We start from the raw sequence: 16030 nt of genomic DNA, 5'->3' as shown, positions 1-16030 counted from the left end.
ATTATAGAAATTGGGAGTTGCATGTAAGAGAAAAATGAGCATGGTTAAAAATCCCAAAGACCACAAACATGTTCTTTATAGAGGTGAGAATTAACTACAGTTTAGTGGTGGTCATTGCTTTTAATGCTATTTAAACAAAATAAACATTTCATACTGTAAAACTATTGAATGAGATCCCTCCCAGATTTCTAAAATAAATCTGACAGTTTCACAAAGAATGCATCAAAATCTTTCTGATCTACCTGTCTCCATTCTGTGACCTAGATGTTTGGACTGAGTGAATAATATATAGAAGACGATAGTTTCCAAGTGATCTTGATTCTATCTATCTGTTTCTTTTGGTGGCTTTTTAAGGACGATCACTGCAGCCTTGGGATTTAGTGGCCCCAGAGACAACCCATTCTCCCTCTTGTCAGCCCAACAGCATGAAAGTCCCCTTCACTCATTGGAGATAAGGGTGGAGGAGAGGGGCTACCCTGGTGATCCACTGGTTACAAATCCACCTGCCAATGCAGGAGACTCGGGTTTGATCCCCAGTCCAAGAAGATTCCGCATTCCAAAGAGAAGCTAAGCCCATGTGCCATAACTACTGAGCCAGCGCTCTGGAGCCTGAGAACCACAACTACTGAAGCCCCTGCGCCTCAAGCCTGTGCTCCGCAACAAGAGAAGCCACTGCAATGAGAAGCCAGCGCCCCACAATGAAGAGCAGCCCCTACTCACTGCAACTAGAGAAAGCCCATGCGCTGCGATGAACACCAGCACAGCCTAAAATAAATGTCTTTCAAAAAGAAGAGTGGAGGAGAAAAAAACTGAATTTGTTGTTTCAAGCCTCACAACTCTTAGACTCATGAAAGTGTTAGCCACTCAGTCGTGTCCAACTCTTTGTGACCCCATGGACTGTAGCCCGCCAGGCTCCTCTGGTCCATGGAATTCTCCAGGCAAGAATACTGGAGTGTCCATTTCCTTCTCCAGGGGATCTTCCCAAACCAAGGATCGAACCTGGGTCTTCTGAACTGCAGGAAACTCCTAGACTCATAACACACTTTTTTTCCCCCTACCTAGGCCTATTCTCTTCCCCCAAGTTTTCACTGCCTGGAAGGTGGAGGCTGGGCAGCTTCTTGTTCAGAAGTGGGTGAGGCATGTCCCATCAGAGAGGTGACTAGGAATCAGCTGCCACCATAGCGAGTCTAGAATGCAGAGTAGGTCTGGGGTTTGCTGGTAGGTATAATGTGTGTATGCTGTGTGCTTAGTCGTTCGGTTGTGTCTGACTCTTTGCAACCCCATGGACTGTAGTCCACCAGGTTCCTCTGTCCATGGGGATTCTCCATGCAAGAATACTGGAATGGGTTGCCATGACCTCCTCCAGGGCATCTTCCCAACCCAGGTCTCCTGCGTTGGAGGCAGACTCTTTACCATCTCAGCTACTGGGGAAGCCCAATGAGGTATAATAGGCACTGGCTTTTCTTGGGAACACTAATTCCACTTCTGATCTAGTCTTTTTTAAATTTTCATCTGCCTGTCATTTAAAACTGAAAATATCACAAGCTGAATTTAGTGTATTAGGTTGGGGCAAAAGTAATTTTAGTTTTACAACCCGTTGAACTTTGTCCTTTAATACATTCTTAAATAAATGTGGTTCTGCTATACATCATTTTAACGCGCATTTCTCACTTTATGTTTTTTGGCTAATGACATATTACTTGGTGTTTATTTTAGACTACAGAATGTTAGACAAAAAGAAAAGTTGAGCGATTTTTTTATTTGAGTTCAAAATGGTCATAAAGCAGCAGAGACAACTCACATCAACAATGCATCTGGCCCAGAAACTGCTAATGAATGTAGAGTGCAGTGGTTATTCAAGAAGTTTTGCAAAGGAAACGAGAGCTTTGAAGATGAGGAGTGCTGTGGCTGACCATCAGAAGTTAACAATGACCAACTGAGAAGATCACTGAAGCCGATCCTCTTACAACTACATGAAAAGTTGCCCAAGAACTCAACGTTGACCTGCTATGGTTGTTTGGCATTTGAAGCAAGCTGGCAAGGTGAAAAGGCTCACTACGCGGGTGCCTTGCAGCTGACTAAAAATTAAAAATTGTCATTTTGAAGTGTCTTCTTCTCTTATTCTATGCGACAACAAAGAACCATTTCTCGATCAGATTGTGATGTGTGACAGGTGAATTTATATGACAACCAGCAATGACCAGACAACTAGTGATGACCAGCTCAGTGGTTGGACTGAAAAGAGGCTCCAAAGCACTTCCCAAAGCCAAACTTGCACCAAGAAAAGGTCATGGTCACTGGTGGTCTGCTGCCCATTTGATCCACTGCAGCTTTCTGAATCCTGGTGAAGCCATTATATCTGAGAAGTACGCTCAGCAAATTGATGAGACGCACTGAAAACTGCAATGCCTCAGCCAGCACTGCTCAACAGAAAGGCCCGTTCTGTTGTCTTCTCCATAACGCCTCCCGATTGCACGTTGCACAACCAACACTTCAAAAGTTGAATGAATTGGGCTACAAAGTTTTGCCTCATTTGCCATATCCACCTGACCTCTCATCAACTGACCTCCACATCTTCAAGCAGCTTGACAATTTTTTGCAGGGAAAATGCTTCCACAAGCAGCAGGATGCAGAAAATGCTTTCCAAGAGTTTGGAATCCTGAAGCATGCTACAGGAATAAACAAACATTTCTTTTTGGCAAAAATGTGTTGATTGTAATGGTTCCTATTTTGACTAGTAAAGATGTTTTGGAGCCTAGTTATAATGATTTAAAATTCATGGCACGAAATTTAAAAATTGCGGTCCAAAACTACAATTACTTTTATACCAACCTAACAGATTCTTAGGAATGAGAACAAGCTTAGAGAAGATAAAGTGAAACATTTTCTGAAGTGTGTTCCGCAGAACGCCAGGCCCGTGAGGAGCTTTCCTGGCAGGAGGCTCCCATGGCCAAATGACCCTGGAAAACACAGGCACTCCACCCCCTCTGGTGTCTCAGCCTTCGCAGGGCTCTGCAGTGCCTCAGTAAAGGAACTATGTTAAATTCCCATGCTTGCTTTTGTAGCGGGGCTTGAGCTTCCCTTCCAAGACCACAGGATTTCTATGCGAAAAAGGTTCTGAATTTCAAATCCAACTCTCTGTAAACTGGAAGGTCTCCTATCACTGAATTTTCTTGATAATAGGAGATATTCAGAAAAACTTGCTGTGACTCATAAAAGATGTACAAGCTGAAAGTAGCAATAACTGCAGTTACAAATGTGTATGTTGTGGCAGGGGGCGGGGCGGGGGGGGTAAGAGGGTGGGCTGAACTGGGAGAGCTGAGCTGACACGTGTACACTGCGTGTGTGAAACAGACGGCCGGGGAAGCGGCTGTGGAGCAGGGGGCGCGGCCTGGGGCTCCGTGGTAACCAAGATGGGCAGGACGGGTGGGGGTGGGAGGGAGCCTTAAGAGGGAGGGGATATATACACATATAGCTGATTCACGCTGTTCTACAGCAGAAAAACACTGTAAAGGAATTATATGCCAATAAAAAGCAAGCAAATGTATACTCAAAACACAGTAGCTGAAAGACGAAATGTATACTGGAGGTATTATTTTGCCATTTGGGCAGCCTGGGGGACTGATTCATATCAAAAGAATGTTATCGCTTCAAGAATGGACTGAATATTGAACTGCCCTACATAAAGACATGAAATCCGTGCTCAAAGAGGCGTGTGTGTGTGTGTGTGTGTGTGTGTGTGTGTGTGTGTGTGTGTGTGTGTGTGTGTGTGTGTGTGTGTGTGTGTGTGTGTGTGTGTGTGTGTGTGTGTGTGTGTGTGTGTGTGTGTGTGTGCAAACAAAGCTTGGGGCATCTCAAAATTGCTCAAAGGCCCAGGTCAAGACTGGTAGCCTTTGTGACTATTTTTGAAGTTCACCTAGAGAGGATTAAAATGGTGGATTCATGGCGTAAGATGAAAATCCTTTGGAGCTGATACCAGACTCCTAAGCTAGTGAATGTCTACATTAAATCAAACATCTGGATGAAAAGATAAAAGGAGAAGCAATTCTCCACATGTTTTCAAAATGTATCAGGGACATTGTGTTGGTCTTAAAACCAAACAGTTGACTATTTTCCCCCTATATTTCGCCTCAGAATTCTGGCATCACATATACACCAGCTGAAAAACTCAAGGGGCCAGATGGCCCACGGGTATCATTTTTAGTTTTAATAGAGAACACTGTTTTAGATTCTCTTATGGAGGCAAATTATATATTACTCTAAAACCAATTTAGAAAGAAACACTGCAATACCCAAGGGAAGGCTGGAATTCATCCTGACAATACTGGAATATTAATGCTGACACTCAATGAAAACACTATATAGAAGCAATAGACCAAGAGAAGGCCCACAGAGTCTATGCTTTCTTTCTGTATGCTTCTGTTTATTTATTCTTCTAGTTTTCTTTTCAGTTCTTTTGCAAGGGCAGTGGGAAAACATGGGACCATAAATATACTTCTGAAAAATGTACCTTAGTCTTTTAGCAGGAAAAGGCCAGAGTGACTTGTGAGGTCAGGAGGGAAGGAGAGAGACAGAAGCGGTGGTGGTGCTGAAATGACACATTGTTTATGAGCCTCTACATGCGCTCCTTCGTTTCAGTCCCAATGAAAACCTGCGAGGAGAAATCCCTGCACCTGTTCTGTGGACAAAGGAAATCGGGACTCCGAGTCCTGCTCCTCATCTAACGTCAGGGAGCAGGCAGCGAGTTGGAATGTGAACTCTGAGCAGTTCGTCCTTTCTATGACAACAAGGCAACTCTCCCAGAGAAGGGTGTATCATGCAAACCAAAAGGTGTGGGGATAGAAAGATAAATTCTGTTGTTTAAAGAAACAACTGCATCTCACAAGAATGGTAAATTATGTCTAAAGGCACCAGAAACCTAATGCTGACATGGCTATAATCAATAATGTTGATTCCCTGTGAACAAGTGCATCCAGGGATACTGTTAAGGTTTTGGCTTTGCAGTCCTTAACTGTTAACACAGACCTCCTGTATATTATTCTCCTCATGCCTCCCAAAATAGAAAAAAAATTTAAAGGCACACGAGCATTCTTTCCTGTTTCCAATCTTCAAAATTTGCAAGGGATGGGCTACATGCAGTCTGGTAATACAGTGCTCTGGGCATGAGCCTAACTTCCCTTAGGGGCAAATTCTGGGTTTTGGTGATCCTTGGTCCATGGGAATTTGTCAGAACTGAAAAAGATTGCTTCAAGTAGTCTTATCCATGACACCAAACCGTGGGCTGGCATCCCAAGAATATATTCCACTGCAAATACTGTGTAATTCTTTAAACATGTGTATTTTAAACCTTGAGCAGAGCAGAACTGTCAAGTTAGAGTGACATTTCAGAATTCTTCTGATTACGGATTATTTCATGGTTGTCTCTCTCTTCTGTTTCAAATGCAGAATGCCCAATGTACTACATTAGAGTTATGCTCACACAATTTGTACCATCTTAAAGGTACAAAAAGGAATACATTTTCTAGAATTGCTTTCATCTTCCAAGTTTGTAATATATGGACTAGTTTTTTTTTTAATTTTATTTATTTAAGATGTATTCTTTTTAAAAAATTGGAGTATAATTGCTTTACAAGGTTGTGTTATCTTCTGTTGTACAACAAAGTGAATTTACTATATGCATACATATATCCCGTCCCTCTTGAACATCCCTCCCTCACCCCCATCCCACCCTCCTTGGTCATCACACCGTGTGGAGCTGAATGCCCTGTGCTACACAGAGGTTCCCACCGGCCATCGATTTTACACATTGTGGTGTATACAGGCCAGTGCTACTCTCCCAACACATCCCACCCTTTTCCTCCCCACTTCCACATGTCCGTTCTGTATGTCTGCATCTCTATTGCTGCCTTGCAAATGGTTTCATCAGTACCATTTTCTCGATTCCATACATATGCATTAATATATGCTATTTAGTAAACCAAAAAAAGACGAAAAGACAACCCTCAGAATGGGAAAAAATATTGGCAAATGGAGCAACTGAAAAAGAATCTCCAAAATATACAAGCAGCTCATGAAGCTCAATATCAAAAAAATACAAACCCAATCAAAAAATAGCCAGAAGAAATAGAGAGACATTTCCCCAAAGAAGACATACAGATAGCTAACAAATAAAAATACACTCAACATCACTCATGATCAGAGAAATGCAAATCAAAACTATAATGACATATCACCCCACACCAACTAAAATGGCCACTCTCAAGAAAGCTGAGAAATTTTACAAACAATAAATGCTGGAGGGGGTGTGGAGAAAAGGGAACCCTCTTGCACTGTTGGTGGGAATGTAAATTGATACAGCCACTGTGGAGAACAGGTTGGAGGTTCTAGAACTACCATATGACCTAGCAATCCCACTCCTGGGCATATATCCTGAGAAAACCATAATTCAAAAAGACACATGTAACTCAATGATCACCGCAACACTATTTACAATAGCCAGGACATAGAAGCTACCTAGATGTTTACTGACAGATGAATGGATAAAGAAGATGTGGTATATGTATACAGTGGAATGTTAGCCATAAAAAGAAATGAAATTGGGTCATTTGCAGTAACATGAATGGACCTAGAGTCTGTCATACAAAATAAGTCAGAATGAGAAAAACAAATATTGCATATGGGTTAGTTTTAAGACAATGACAAACAGGATTATAGGTGGTATAACACCATAAGGCCATCATTACAAGACTAATTTCTGAATATGGGTCATATTTAAATAGACCAAACCTCACTGTTCCCAATTACTATTTGTAGATGTCTAATTTAATTACTATTCAATATAGAAAACCGTAAGTATTGTATGAGGCACTAAAATTTATTATTTCTTCCAAACAAACCTAGACTACTATGTCCTACTATTTAGAAATGGCTACCCAAGAAACCAACAGACATAGTGAAGGAACAAAAAGGCTGAAAGACATTTACTGTATTTTGGTACCAGAGAAAGAAAGGAATTCATTAAATTTAAAAAGTGAAGTTAGTAGTTGATCAATGGCAGTTCAAATACTGAATAGAAGTGGAGTTTGAAATTTAATGGATGAGTGAAAATATAAAAAAAGCTCAGAAAAGCTGAAGTCTGCAAAATATCTTATACCATGAATACCCTAATATTTGGTAAAACAAACAAACAAACACACACCAAGCGTTTGGCTGTCCTGGTGGTCCAGTTGTTAAGAATCTGCCTGTCAGTGCAGGGGACACAGGTTTGATCTCTGAGCCAGGAAGATCCCACATGTTGAGGAGTAACCAAGCCTGTGTTATGTACAACTATGGAAGCCTGCACCGTTTAAAACCCATGCTCTGCACAGTAAGAGAAGCCATTGCAATAAGCAGCTCAACAGAGGGCAGCCCCCTGCTCACCACAACTTGAGAAAGCCCGCATGTAGCAACGAAGACCCAGTACAGTAGGAAAAAACCAAACAAAACTCAGACAAACCAAGCATCTGAATTGCTTTCAATAAATTCCAGGTACATTCACAGAAATACTTGTCAGTCTAAAGAGGGCAGTTACTCACCACGTCAAAGGCAGTAAACACGTGACAATAGTGGTGGTTGGACTTCAAATCCTTAGTGATGTAAGCGAACGTCGAGAGGTCTTCCGGGTCCTGGGCCGCACAGGAGATGTTACGAATCTCATGCTCAGCAATTATGTTCTGGAAGAAATCACACAAATGACCACTGTTTCCCTCTGCAAACCAACCTATTTTAGAATCAAGGCAAATGGCCTGGGAAGCAGCTGCTGTCCCTATTCCTAGAATGTTCTAGACCAGCAACATACAAAATGACCCACTATCTGTGGGCAAAGGTATACCAGGTCTGGAAGGAATATTTTCGTTTAATGAAAAACAACCTAAAATAGTCTGAACCTGGAGCAGCAGTTCTTGCCTGGCGCTGTGTAGACACCTTTTTAAAAATAATAATTAATAAGGATTTCACTATTTCTATCCCCCACGTACACTGGGAGAGTCAGCGCTGCCTCCCGCCAGCTCTTCCTGGGAAAGATCCCCCGCCCTGTTGTTCCGCTTTCCCAGGAGACTGAGCCTCACCATCCCTTACTGCTGTCTTGCGCGGCCAGAGCTCCCCAGAGCCCAGGCAGGCCGGGGAGGGCAAGTCAAAGCACTCTCTCTTGACAACTCTGCAGAGACGATGGCGCAGGGCTGGGAGCAGGGAACCACCACACCGCAGGCTTGATGCAGGGCGCGGATGCATTCCCGCCGTGTTGCAATTACGAGTGGGTGCTGGAGGTTAGCCTCAGCAGCTCACAGGCGGAAACTGGTCCTCAGACAGTGTAAGTGCCTTAATGCAGGGCAGGTGGCGGAGCTGAGCCCACAATCTGGGGTCTTTGGATCGCAGGGCTCAGGCTCTCTCAAATTCGACGCAATGCCTCTCACCCCCAACCTCTCTCTCACTGGTTCAACACAATTTCATTTCTCTTCTCACTAGCATTTTTTCATGGCCTCTCCTTGCCAGCCTCTTCATCCCAACCAGCCTTTAAGAACAATGGGAAGTACCTGAGGAAAGGTTTAGGTACCATTATCCTGAAGCACAATAACCAAGGAGACACATCTGGGCTGCAAACCCTGCCAGATACTTTTGATAATATTGATGAATTTAAGAAGGAAAATATTTCACATTAATCGTGCAATCATTTCTTAATCTCATAATATCCCATTTATAATCTCATAATATCTCATTTATGATTTCTGCAGTTGTCATAGATCTAAAACCTTTAATGATTACCCTAATTACTTCGTAATTGCACAGTCTTAAATAACCCAAGCACATATAATGCTCTGGGTACACCCGTCAATGTCTAAAAATGCTTACAAAATGCCCTTCCCTGCCAGCGCCCTGAGCAAGTTTTTCACGCCCCTCACCCTGCTGAGCTGTGTGGTTAGGAAGCAATTACAGAATTAAGACATAAAAGAAAATTAAATTAAGACATTCTTCACAGTGGTCCCTTATGTTGATCCTACATGTAGCACTGTCAAAAATAACTCAAACTGGAATCAGAATCCCATAAACAAGTAACATCCTCTTGCAGGATAGAATTTCAAGACAAAAGGTCCAGATCCTCTTCTGACATCCAGACAGCATTTCTTCAAGAAGAAAACTAAATTAGGAACTTGTGAAATCTTAAATTTAAAATTAATAAGAGCTGCATGATCTTTATAGGTACAGTGTTAGCAGGTGCACTAGGCCTCCACCATCATTTGAGTTATTTTGTTTCCACCGTCATTTTAATTGGGGGCTGCGAGTTATTTCGGCAAGTCTGTGTGGATGTAGTCTCATCATCCAGGATCCACTATTATTGGAAATAGAGCACTGGCTCCAACTTTTAACTAAATTGGTATGTTGTATTCTTGAGATTTTTAACTAGCATAAGGTAGATTCATTGGAAGGACTGATGCTGAAGCTGAAGCTCCAATACTTTGGCTAACTGATGCGAAGAGCTGACTCACTGGAAAATACACTGATGCTGGGAAAGAAAGATTGAGGACAAAAGAAGGGGGCCACAGAGGATGAGATGGTTGGATGGCATCATCAGCTCAATGGACATGAGTTTGAGCAAACTCCAAAGAGATAGTGAAGGACAAGGAAGCCTGGCGTGCTGCAGTTGATGGGGTCGCAAAGAGTCAGACATGACTGAACAACAACAAAAAAGGCAGACTAACTTCTCAGGAAGGTGTTACAGTGAAGAGTGCCCTGCGACTTTTATTGCACTGAATACCCTGCATCTTGCCAGTTCATAAGGTGTCACTCCTGATTTTCAGTGGCATAGGACAGCCCTGTGGCCCAGGGAACACTTGTCAAGTAGGCCAAGCTTTATCTCTGGGGCTTTCTCTGAATTATGAGCCTCATGTGTCTGTCCTCTCCAAGTTTGTATCGTGAAATCCTAGCTCCCAGTGATGGTGCTTAGAGGTGGGCTTCTGGATATGATTAGGTCAAGAGAGTGGAGCTCTCCTGAAGGTGATTAGTGCTTTTACAAGACGAGGAGCCAGTAGGTCCTTGGTTATCCCAAACTTCCTAACTATCCCTCCTCCCCATCTTTCCCCCCAGAAATCACAAGTTCATTCTCTAGGGAAGTCTGCTCAATGTTATATGGCAGCCTGAATGGGAGAGGAATTTGGGGGAGAATGGATACATGTGTATGTATGGCTGAGTCCCTTTGCTGTCCATCTGAAACTATCACAACACTGTTCATCAGCTATACTCCAATACAAAATAAAACATTTAATAAAAATAAATCAATCAATCTAAGCTGGCTTTAAAAAAATTGCCAAAAAAAAAAAAAAAGCCAAACAGTCGAGAGAGCCAACTGGCCCTCTCTGCCACGAGGACACAGCAGGAAGATGGCTGTTTATGAAGCAGCAAATGAAGGCTTTCATCAGATACTGAATCTGTTGCTGACTTAATTTTGGACTTTCCAGCCTCTGAAACTGTGAGAAATAAATATTTGTGGTTTAAGCAACCCCATCTATGGTAATTTATTACAGCACTAAGACACTTTTCCTCTTTCTTGACTTTCCCTCCCAGTTTCCTGAAACCCATCCCCACAACCATCCCCGCCCTCCACTCCCTCACTTCTCTCATCCCCAGGAGCCCAGGACTTTCTCTTAACTCTGAGGCCCTGCCCTCCTCCATGCTGCTCCATGCTCCAAAATCAGCCTCCTCACCTACTGCTGAAATGTTTATTCCTCTGTTCTCATGGTCTAAACCAGAGGAAAGGCAGGCTAATAAAAATGTTCTATAATCAGTTCATAGCTCATGTTACTGGCATTTAATCACCCTAATTGGCAATTGAAAAATATGCTTATAAATGAATTCACACTGATGGACTGGGTGGGGAGGTATCTTGAACAGAATTTCTGATAGGTCGGTGGTGCTGGAATGTGGACAGGACCTGGGATCTCACTACTGATGTAACCGAGTGAGGCCTTTTCAGGACAGACCCCACTCCCACATCCTCTAAGAAGTACCCAGATTATAGTATCTCATGCCTGAGTTTTTCAGATGCTAAAAAACCACCACTATGCATGCATGCTTAGTTGCTTCAGTCATGTTGGACTCTTTGTGACCCCAACAGGCTCCTTTGTCCATGGGATTCTCCAGGCAAGAATACTGGAGTGGGTTGCCATGCCTTTCTCCAGGGGATCTTTTTGACCTAGGGATCGAACCCACGTCTCTTGTGTCTCCTGCATCAGCAGGCAGTTTCTTTTCTACTAGCACCTGGGAAGAAATTAAATATCTGATGATCAAGAGCACGTAGCTGCCACGCCATCTGGCGCCTAAGGGTTGATCGCCATCAACCAGTCAAGAGAGCTGATCACATACCTGGGGACACCACTCGCTCACCTGGCCTTTAAAAATGCTCTGCTGAAAAACTAAATAAAGGTGTGGTGGTTCTCCCTCCAGGGCGTTTGGGGTCTTATGGGCATGAACCACCTGTTCTCCTTGCCTGGCCCTGCAATAAACCTTTCTCTGCTTCAAACGCTGACATTTGGAGTGTGTCAGGCACACAAATCTACATGTGGTAACACTGAGGCCAATGATGCCATCACTTTGCATCACCTTTGCAGAATGGCAAGGTCAGGTCTCCATGTGTATGATGATTCTGAGACCAAGGAATAGTCCTGGAGTACAGACTATGCCACAGCTGTGGATGGAATGGAGGCTGCATGTGCTATAAACAACTTGTTTAGGCAAAAGTCCTAAGTTAATCTGTGCCTAAAAAAATAGCATCAGCCCCACCTGAGGCTGACATTAAAAACAAACAAACCCAGGCACTGAGTTATTTCCAATTTAGCTGGATGGGAAGACTGAGGAGGGGGTCAGAGCAGGAAGGCAAAATGCAACCCAATCTTGGTCAAGTGCTGGATGTGGGGACTGTGTCACCTCTTAGAAGGCCCTGCCAATCTGAAGACGGGTTTGGAACTAAGCAGTTGCAGTCTTCTTGGTGGAAAGCCACGCTAGAGCTACCTCTGGGCTATGGAGCACCAGAAAGCTGGTGTGATTTATCTGTAACATTTTAGTATAAACCTATTCCAAGTCCCATTTTTAGTTGAAGGTCATTTTTGCTTCTTCCTTTTCAAATAGAGTTTAGTTATTCAATTTGTTTCCTATGCTGGTAGGTAATAAACTCATGAGTTGATAACCAGGCACCTAACCTTCTCCATGGACTCAGCCACAGCTACTTCTTCATGAGAGAAAAAGGAAAGAAGTGCTTGACTGGAAGGTTCACCTTTTACCTAGTCAAATGCAAGCAAACACAAATGGAAGTGTAAATTAAGCATCCATTGCACCTCTAACGAACTGGCAGGAGCTGTGGAGTAACAGGAAAAAGCACTGGGTTAGGGGATGCGAAGGTTAAGTTCCAGATCTTCTCAGTGACCAGCTGGCTGTGTCACTGCTGGGCAGTCACTTGGAAAGGATCTGAGGCCTTTGGTTACTCGACGTGTCCAGAGCAGTCCAAACACCCCATCTCTGTGACCAGGGCAGGGTTACAGAGACGTGGTGGTCGGGAGGGGACAGTTTAAGAATCTAGTACAAAGAAACATCAAACATAAACAATAAGCTGTGACTTCTGCTTGTGTCTCGGCACAGGCTTAGAGGTCACAGCACCTCCAATTGTGAGGTCTTCCCAGATGTCTACAAATCACAAGTCCTTCAGGTCAAGTCAGGGCGGCTCCCTGCTGACAATGCTTTCCAGGGGAGGAACTTCCGGTGCAAACCGGAAGCAGGACGTGGAGTGCCTCAGCCCGCTCCTTCCCTGCTGTGGGCACTAACCAGAGGCTGGACTCTGAACGGGACCCAGGGGCACACACGAGGCCCTGCAGACACTGCTGGTGAGCACAGTTCCTTCCACACCGTGACCCGAGCACGACCCTCAGCACTGGCTCCTCCGCACCCCCCGACACCGGGCCTTCGCCCTGGCTGGCAGGGTCTCTCAGCCTTCCTCAGACACACGCCACCAGCGCAGCCCTTCACTGCTTCTCTCTTCTACCTTCTAACACGAGCTCTCTGCTTTGGTTTCCCACATACTAACTTCTAGGCCACGGCCCTGAGTCACCCACCATCCACCATCAGATGGAAGCAGATCAGCAACACCCTGGGATGCTGGGATGGGGACCCTGTGTAGCCACCAGTGTTGACGTCAATGTCCCCAAATTCCTAAGAAAGCCAGGCAAGTGCTTTTTAACTAGTTTTAAAATTACCCAGACTCACCAGTTTTCTTTCGTGATTGCCAAAAAGAGATATGAAATTGGAATGTAACATATTATCTTAAAGGTCAGAGAGAGGTTGGCTCCACCTGCCACCAACATATGCATCTGCCTTTGCTCTGGATTTTGAGAATAGGCTGAGGACCACACTGTGAGGACTTGAAAGACACACGGGCTTTCTTCATGTAGTGTCTTTATTCATGCAATTATCTTTGGAATATCTTTCAGTGTTTAGATGTCCAGGTAATCCTTAGTGAGGAGAACTAAATGAGCAACTCATCTAAGTACAGGTGACTAAAGCAGAAGCATCTTCTCAAAGTCTAGGAAATCAAGATCTACAGCCACTAATGTGTCTGTAAGGTAAAGGCCACAGAGCCAACAGTGCACTCTCCTTCCTCTGATGGTGGAGAGCACGTTAGAGAGGATGCTATTACTACAGATGCACCCAGTCATGCTACCAGCTTCATGGGACGACAGTCTTAAGACTCTGGAAACTTCTCAGGGCAAATACAACTTGTTTAGAAAATGTCAGAATCCAAGCCTGCTAATAAGATTGTTAATCTAAGAGAGTGTTAAACTCATATGCTGAAAATATACTGCCACTCATGATTTTCAAGTGCAAATGGGGTAGAGGCAACTGCTCCAGGTTAAAAAAAAAAAAAAGAAAAACAATCAATGCCAAAGACTTTCTTGAAGTTTAGATACAGTGAAAGCAATGGTATCTTAAGAATTCCATAAAGTTTTGAAACTTTAAAAACCAACCGACTATAATCTAGGGCTAAAGGAAGCAACTAAAGTTGCTTCTAAGAAATGAAAAAGCAAATCAATTGGGATTTTTCTGATCAGGCTCCCCACAATTGTAATCTGATAATGGTAACTGATCTGACTCACTGGAAAAGACCCTGATGCTGGGAAAGATTGAGGGCAGGAGAAGGGGACAACAGAGGATGAGATGGTTGGATGGCATCACTGACTCAATGGACATGGGTTTGGGTGGACTCTGGGAGTTGGTGATGGACAGGGAGGCCTGGCATGCTGCAGTTCATGGGGTCGCAAAGAGTTGGACACTACTGAGCGACTGAACTGAATGGTAACTGTCAATGACATATTGCCAGGTTGAAGCCATCATCCACAGAAGGCATCTGACTCTGAGTGTGCTCTGGACATCATGGACTGGCTTGAGCAGCTGAGTTATCAGCTTTCTGCCTGGATTTCAGAACTGCTTCTAAAACTGGGAGGCTGTTCTCCTCAGTAGACTCGGGGAGCTTGGGCTTCTCTGACCACTGACACGACAGTCTTCTTCATTACAGAAAACAAACTGGGAAGGCTTTCAATGGGTGAAAGCCATTGAATCTGGGGACTCAGATGGTCAGGCTTATTACAGTCAAGAGTCATCGGCCACAGGATGTTTCCCTGAATCTAAATCCAGGTGCCCTGGTCATACATTTCCATCATTAAAATTCATCTGCTTCAAGACTTCTGCTTCCTTTCCCCAGAATGGAGTGGGTCCAACTGAGAGGACTGGATAGGCAGTCCAGAAAACAAACAGTGTCCACCAATGGGGATCACCTCATTTCCCCAATTTCTGTACTTTACTGGTTGGAAGGATGTAAGACTAAAATGCAGGGACATTTGGGGGTTTGGGAGGAAGAGCGAGTCAGGTTTGAGTCTATGGAGGGTGAGAGTGGTCACACCCACATTTTCTAGTTTAGCACCTGCCCTCCGTCATCTTTGCTAAGAAAGCACACTTTTGAAGTAAAATGCAACCCATTTGTCTACACTTGACCTTGGAGCCCATGAACCATTCTCCCAGTGAGTGCAAGGTCATAGCATAGTCACAGCTTGGCCTGAGCTTTTCGCATGGTGCCTCTTAAGAAAACAACACAGTTGAAACCCTCTCTTCCATCTCAATAGTTGAGAACAAAATGCAATTATATGATGTAAAAGCCAGAGCATGTGTTCCCTGGGTCAGGTATTCATTCCATAAATCTAAAGAAAGGACAGGCCTATCTCTGGAGAAATGGAAAGACAAACATTTAGTCTGTTGCCTAGTGACACTTCCTCTGACGGAGGAATGAACACTGATGCGTCTTCACTCTAGATATAATTTTTCCTGTTTTAATGTTCCCTGGACCCAAAGGGATATTGTCAGAGCCTGAACCGAACAGTCTATGAGGGAAGGTACCTTGGAAAGGTGAATGCCAAATATGTGTAGAAATCCTGGATCAAGCCTCCAAATGCAAGGGGTGTGTGTGTGTGTGTGTGTGTGTGTGTGTGTGTGTGTGTGTGTGTGTGTGTGTGTGTGTGTGTGTGTGTGTGTGTGTGTGTGTGTGTGTGTGTGTGTGTGTGTGTGTGTGTGTGTGTGTGTGTGTGTGTGTGTAGGGAGTATGAAGGTGGGGGTTGGGGAGTGATTAAAATGGGGGATGATGGGACTTCCCTGGTGGTCCAGTGATTAAGACTCCAGTGGTTAAGACTTAAACTCAGGTTTGATCCCTGCTTGGGGAACTAAGATCCCACATGCTGCACGATGTAGCCAAAACATTAAGAAAAATTAAATAAATAAAATGGGGATGTTAAGTATGATGGGAAGCAAAGGATTTTAGATCATTTACTCAGGACTGTAGAGGCATGGTACCCACCTTATTTGTTGCATCAATAAATTTGACTCCTTTATATGAGACTGAAAGGATGATAGTTGGGACCTTCTTCATTTGCTCTGTAGACTTCTGAAATTAAAATTAGAAAGCTGT

The 16030-nt window shown here is 43.8% G+C and overlaps 1 protein-coding gene across 23 annotated transcripts in view; it reads right to left on the bottom strand.

Moving 5' to 3' along the window:
- Positions 1-16030, bottom strand: part of ANKS1B (ankyrin repeat and sterile alpha motif domain containing 1B) — a 1073060-nt gene that overhangs the window by 28400 nt on the left and 1028630 nt on the right. For all 23 annotated transcript variants that reach the window (XM_043881060.1, XM_043881066.1, XM_043881055.1 and 20 more), the window contains 2 exons: positions 15920-16006; positions 7575-7712 (listed from right to left, as the gene is read on the bottom strand). In XM_043881060.1, coding sequence (XP_043736995.1) covers positions 7575-7712; positions 15920-16006 — 225 coding nt within the window. The remainder of the gene's footprint in view (positions 1-7574; positions 7713-15919; positions 16007-16030) is intronic.

This window comes from Cervus elaphus, chromosome 22, assembly GCF_910594005.1.
Source record: "Cervus elaphus chromosome 22, mCerEla1.1, whole genome shotgun sequence".
NCBI lineage: Eukaryota > Metazoa > Chordata > Mammalia > Artiodactyla > Cervidae > Cervus > Cervus elaphus.
This window is presented reverse-complemented; position numbering and strand designations above follow the sequence as displayed.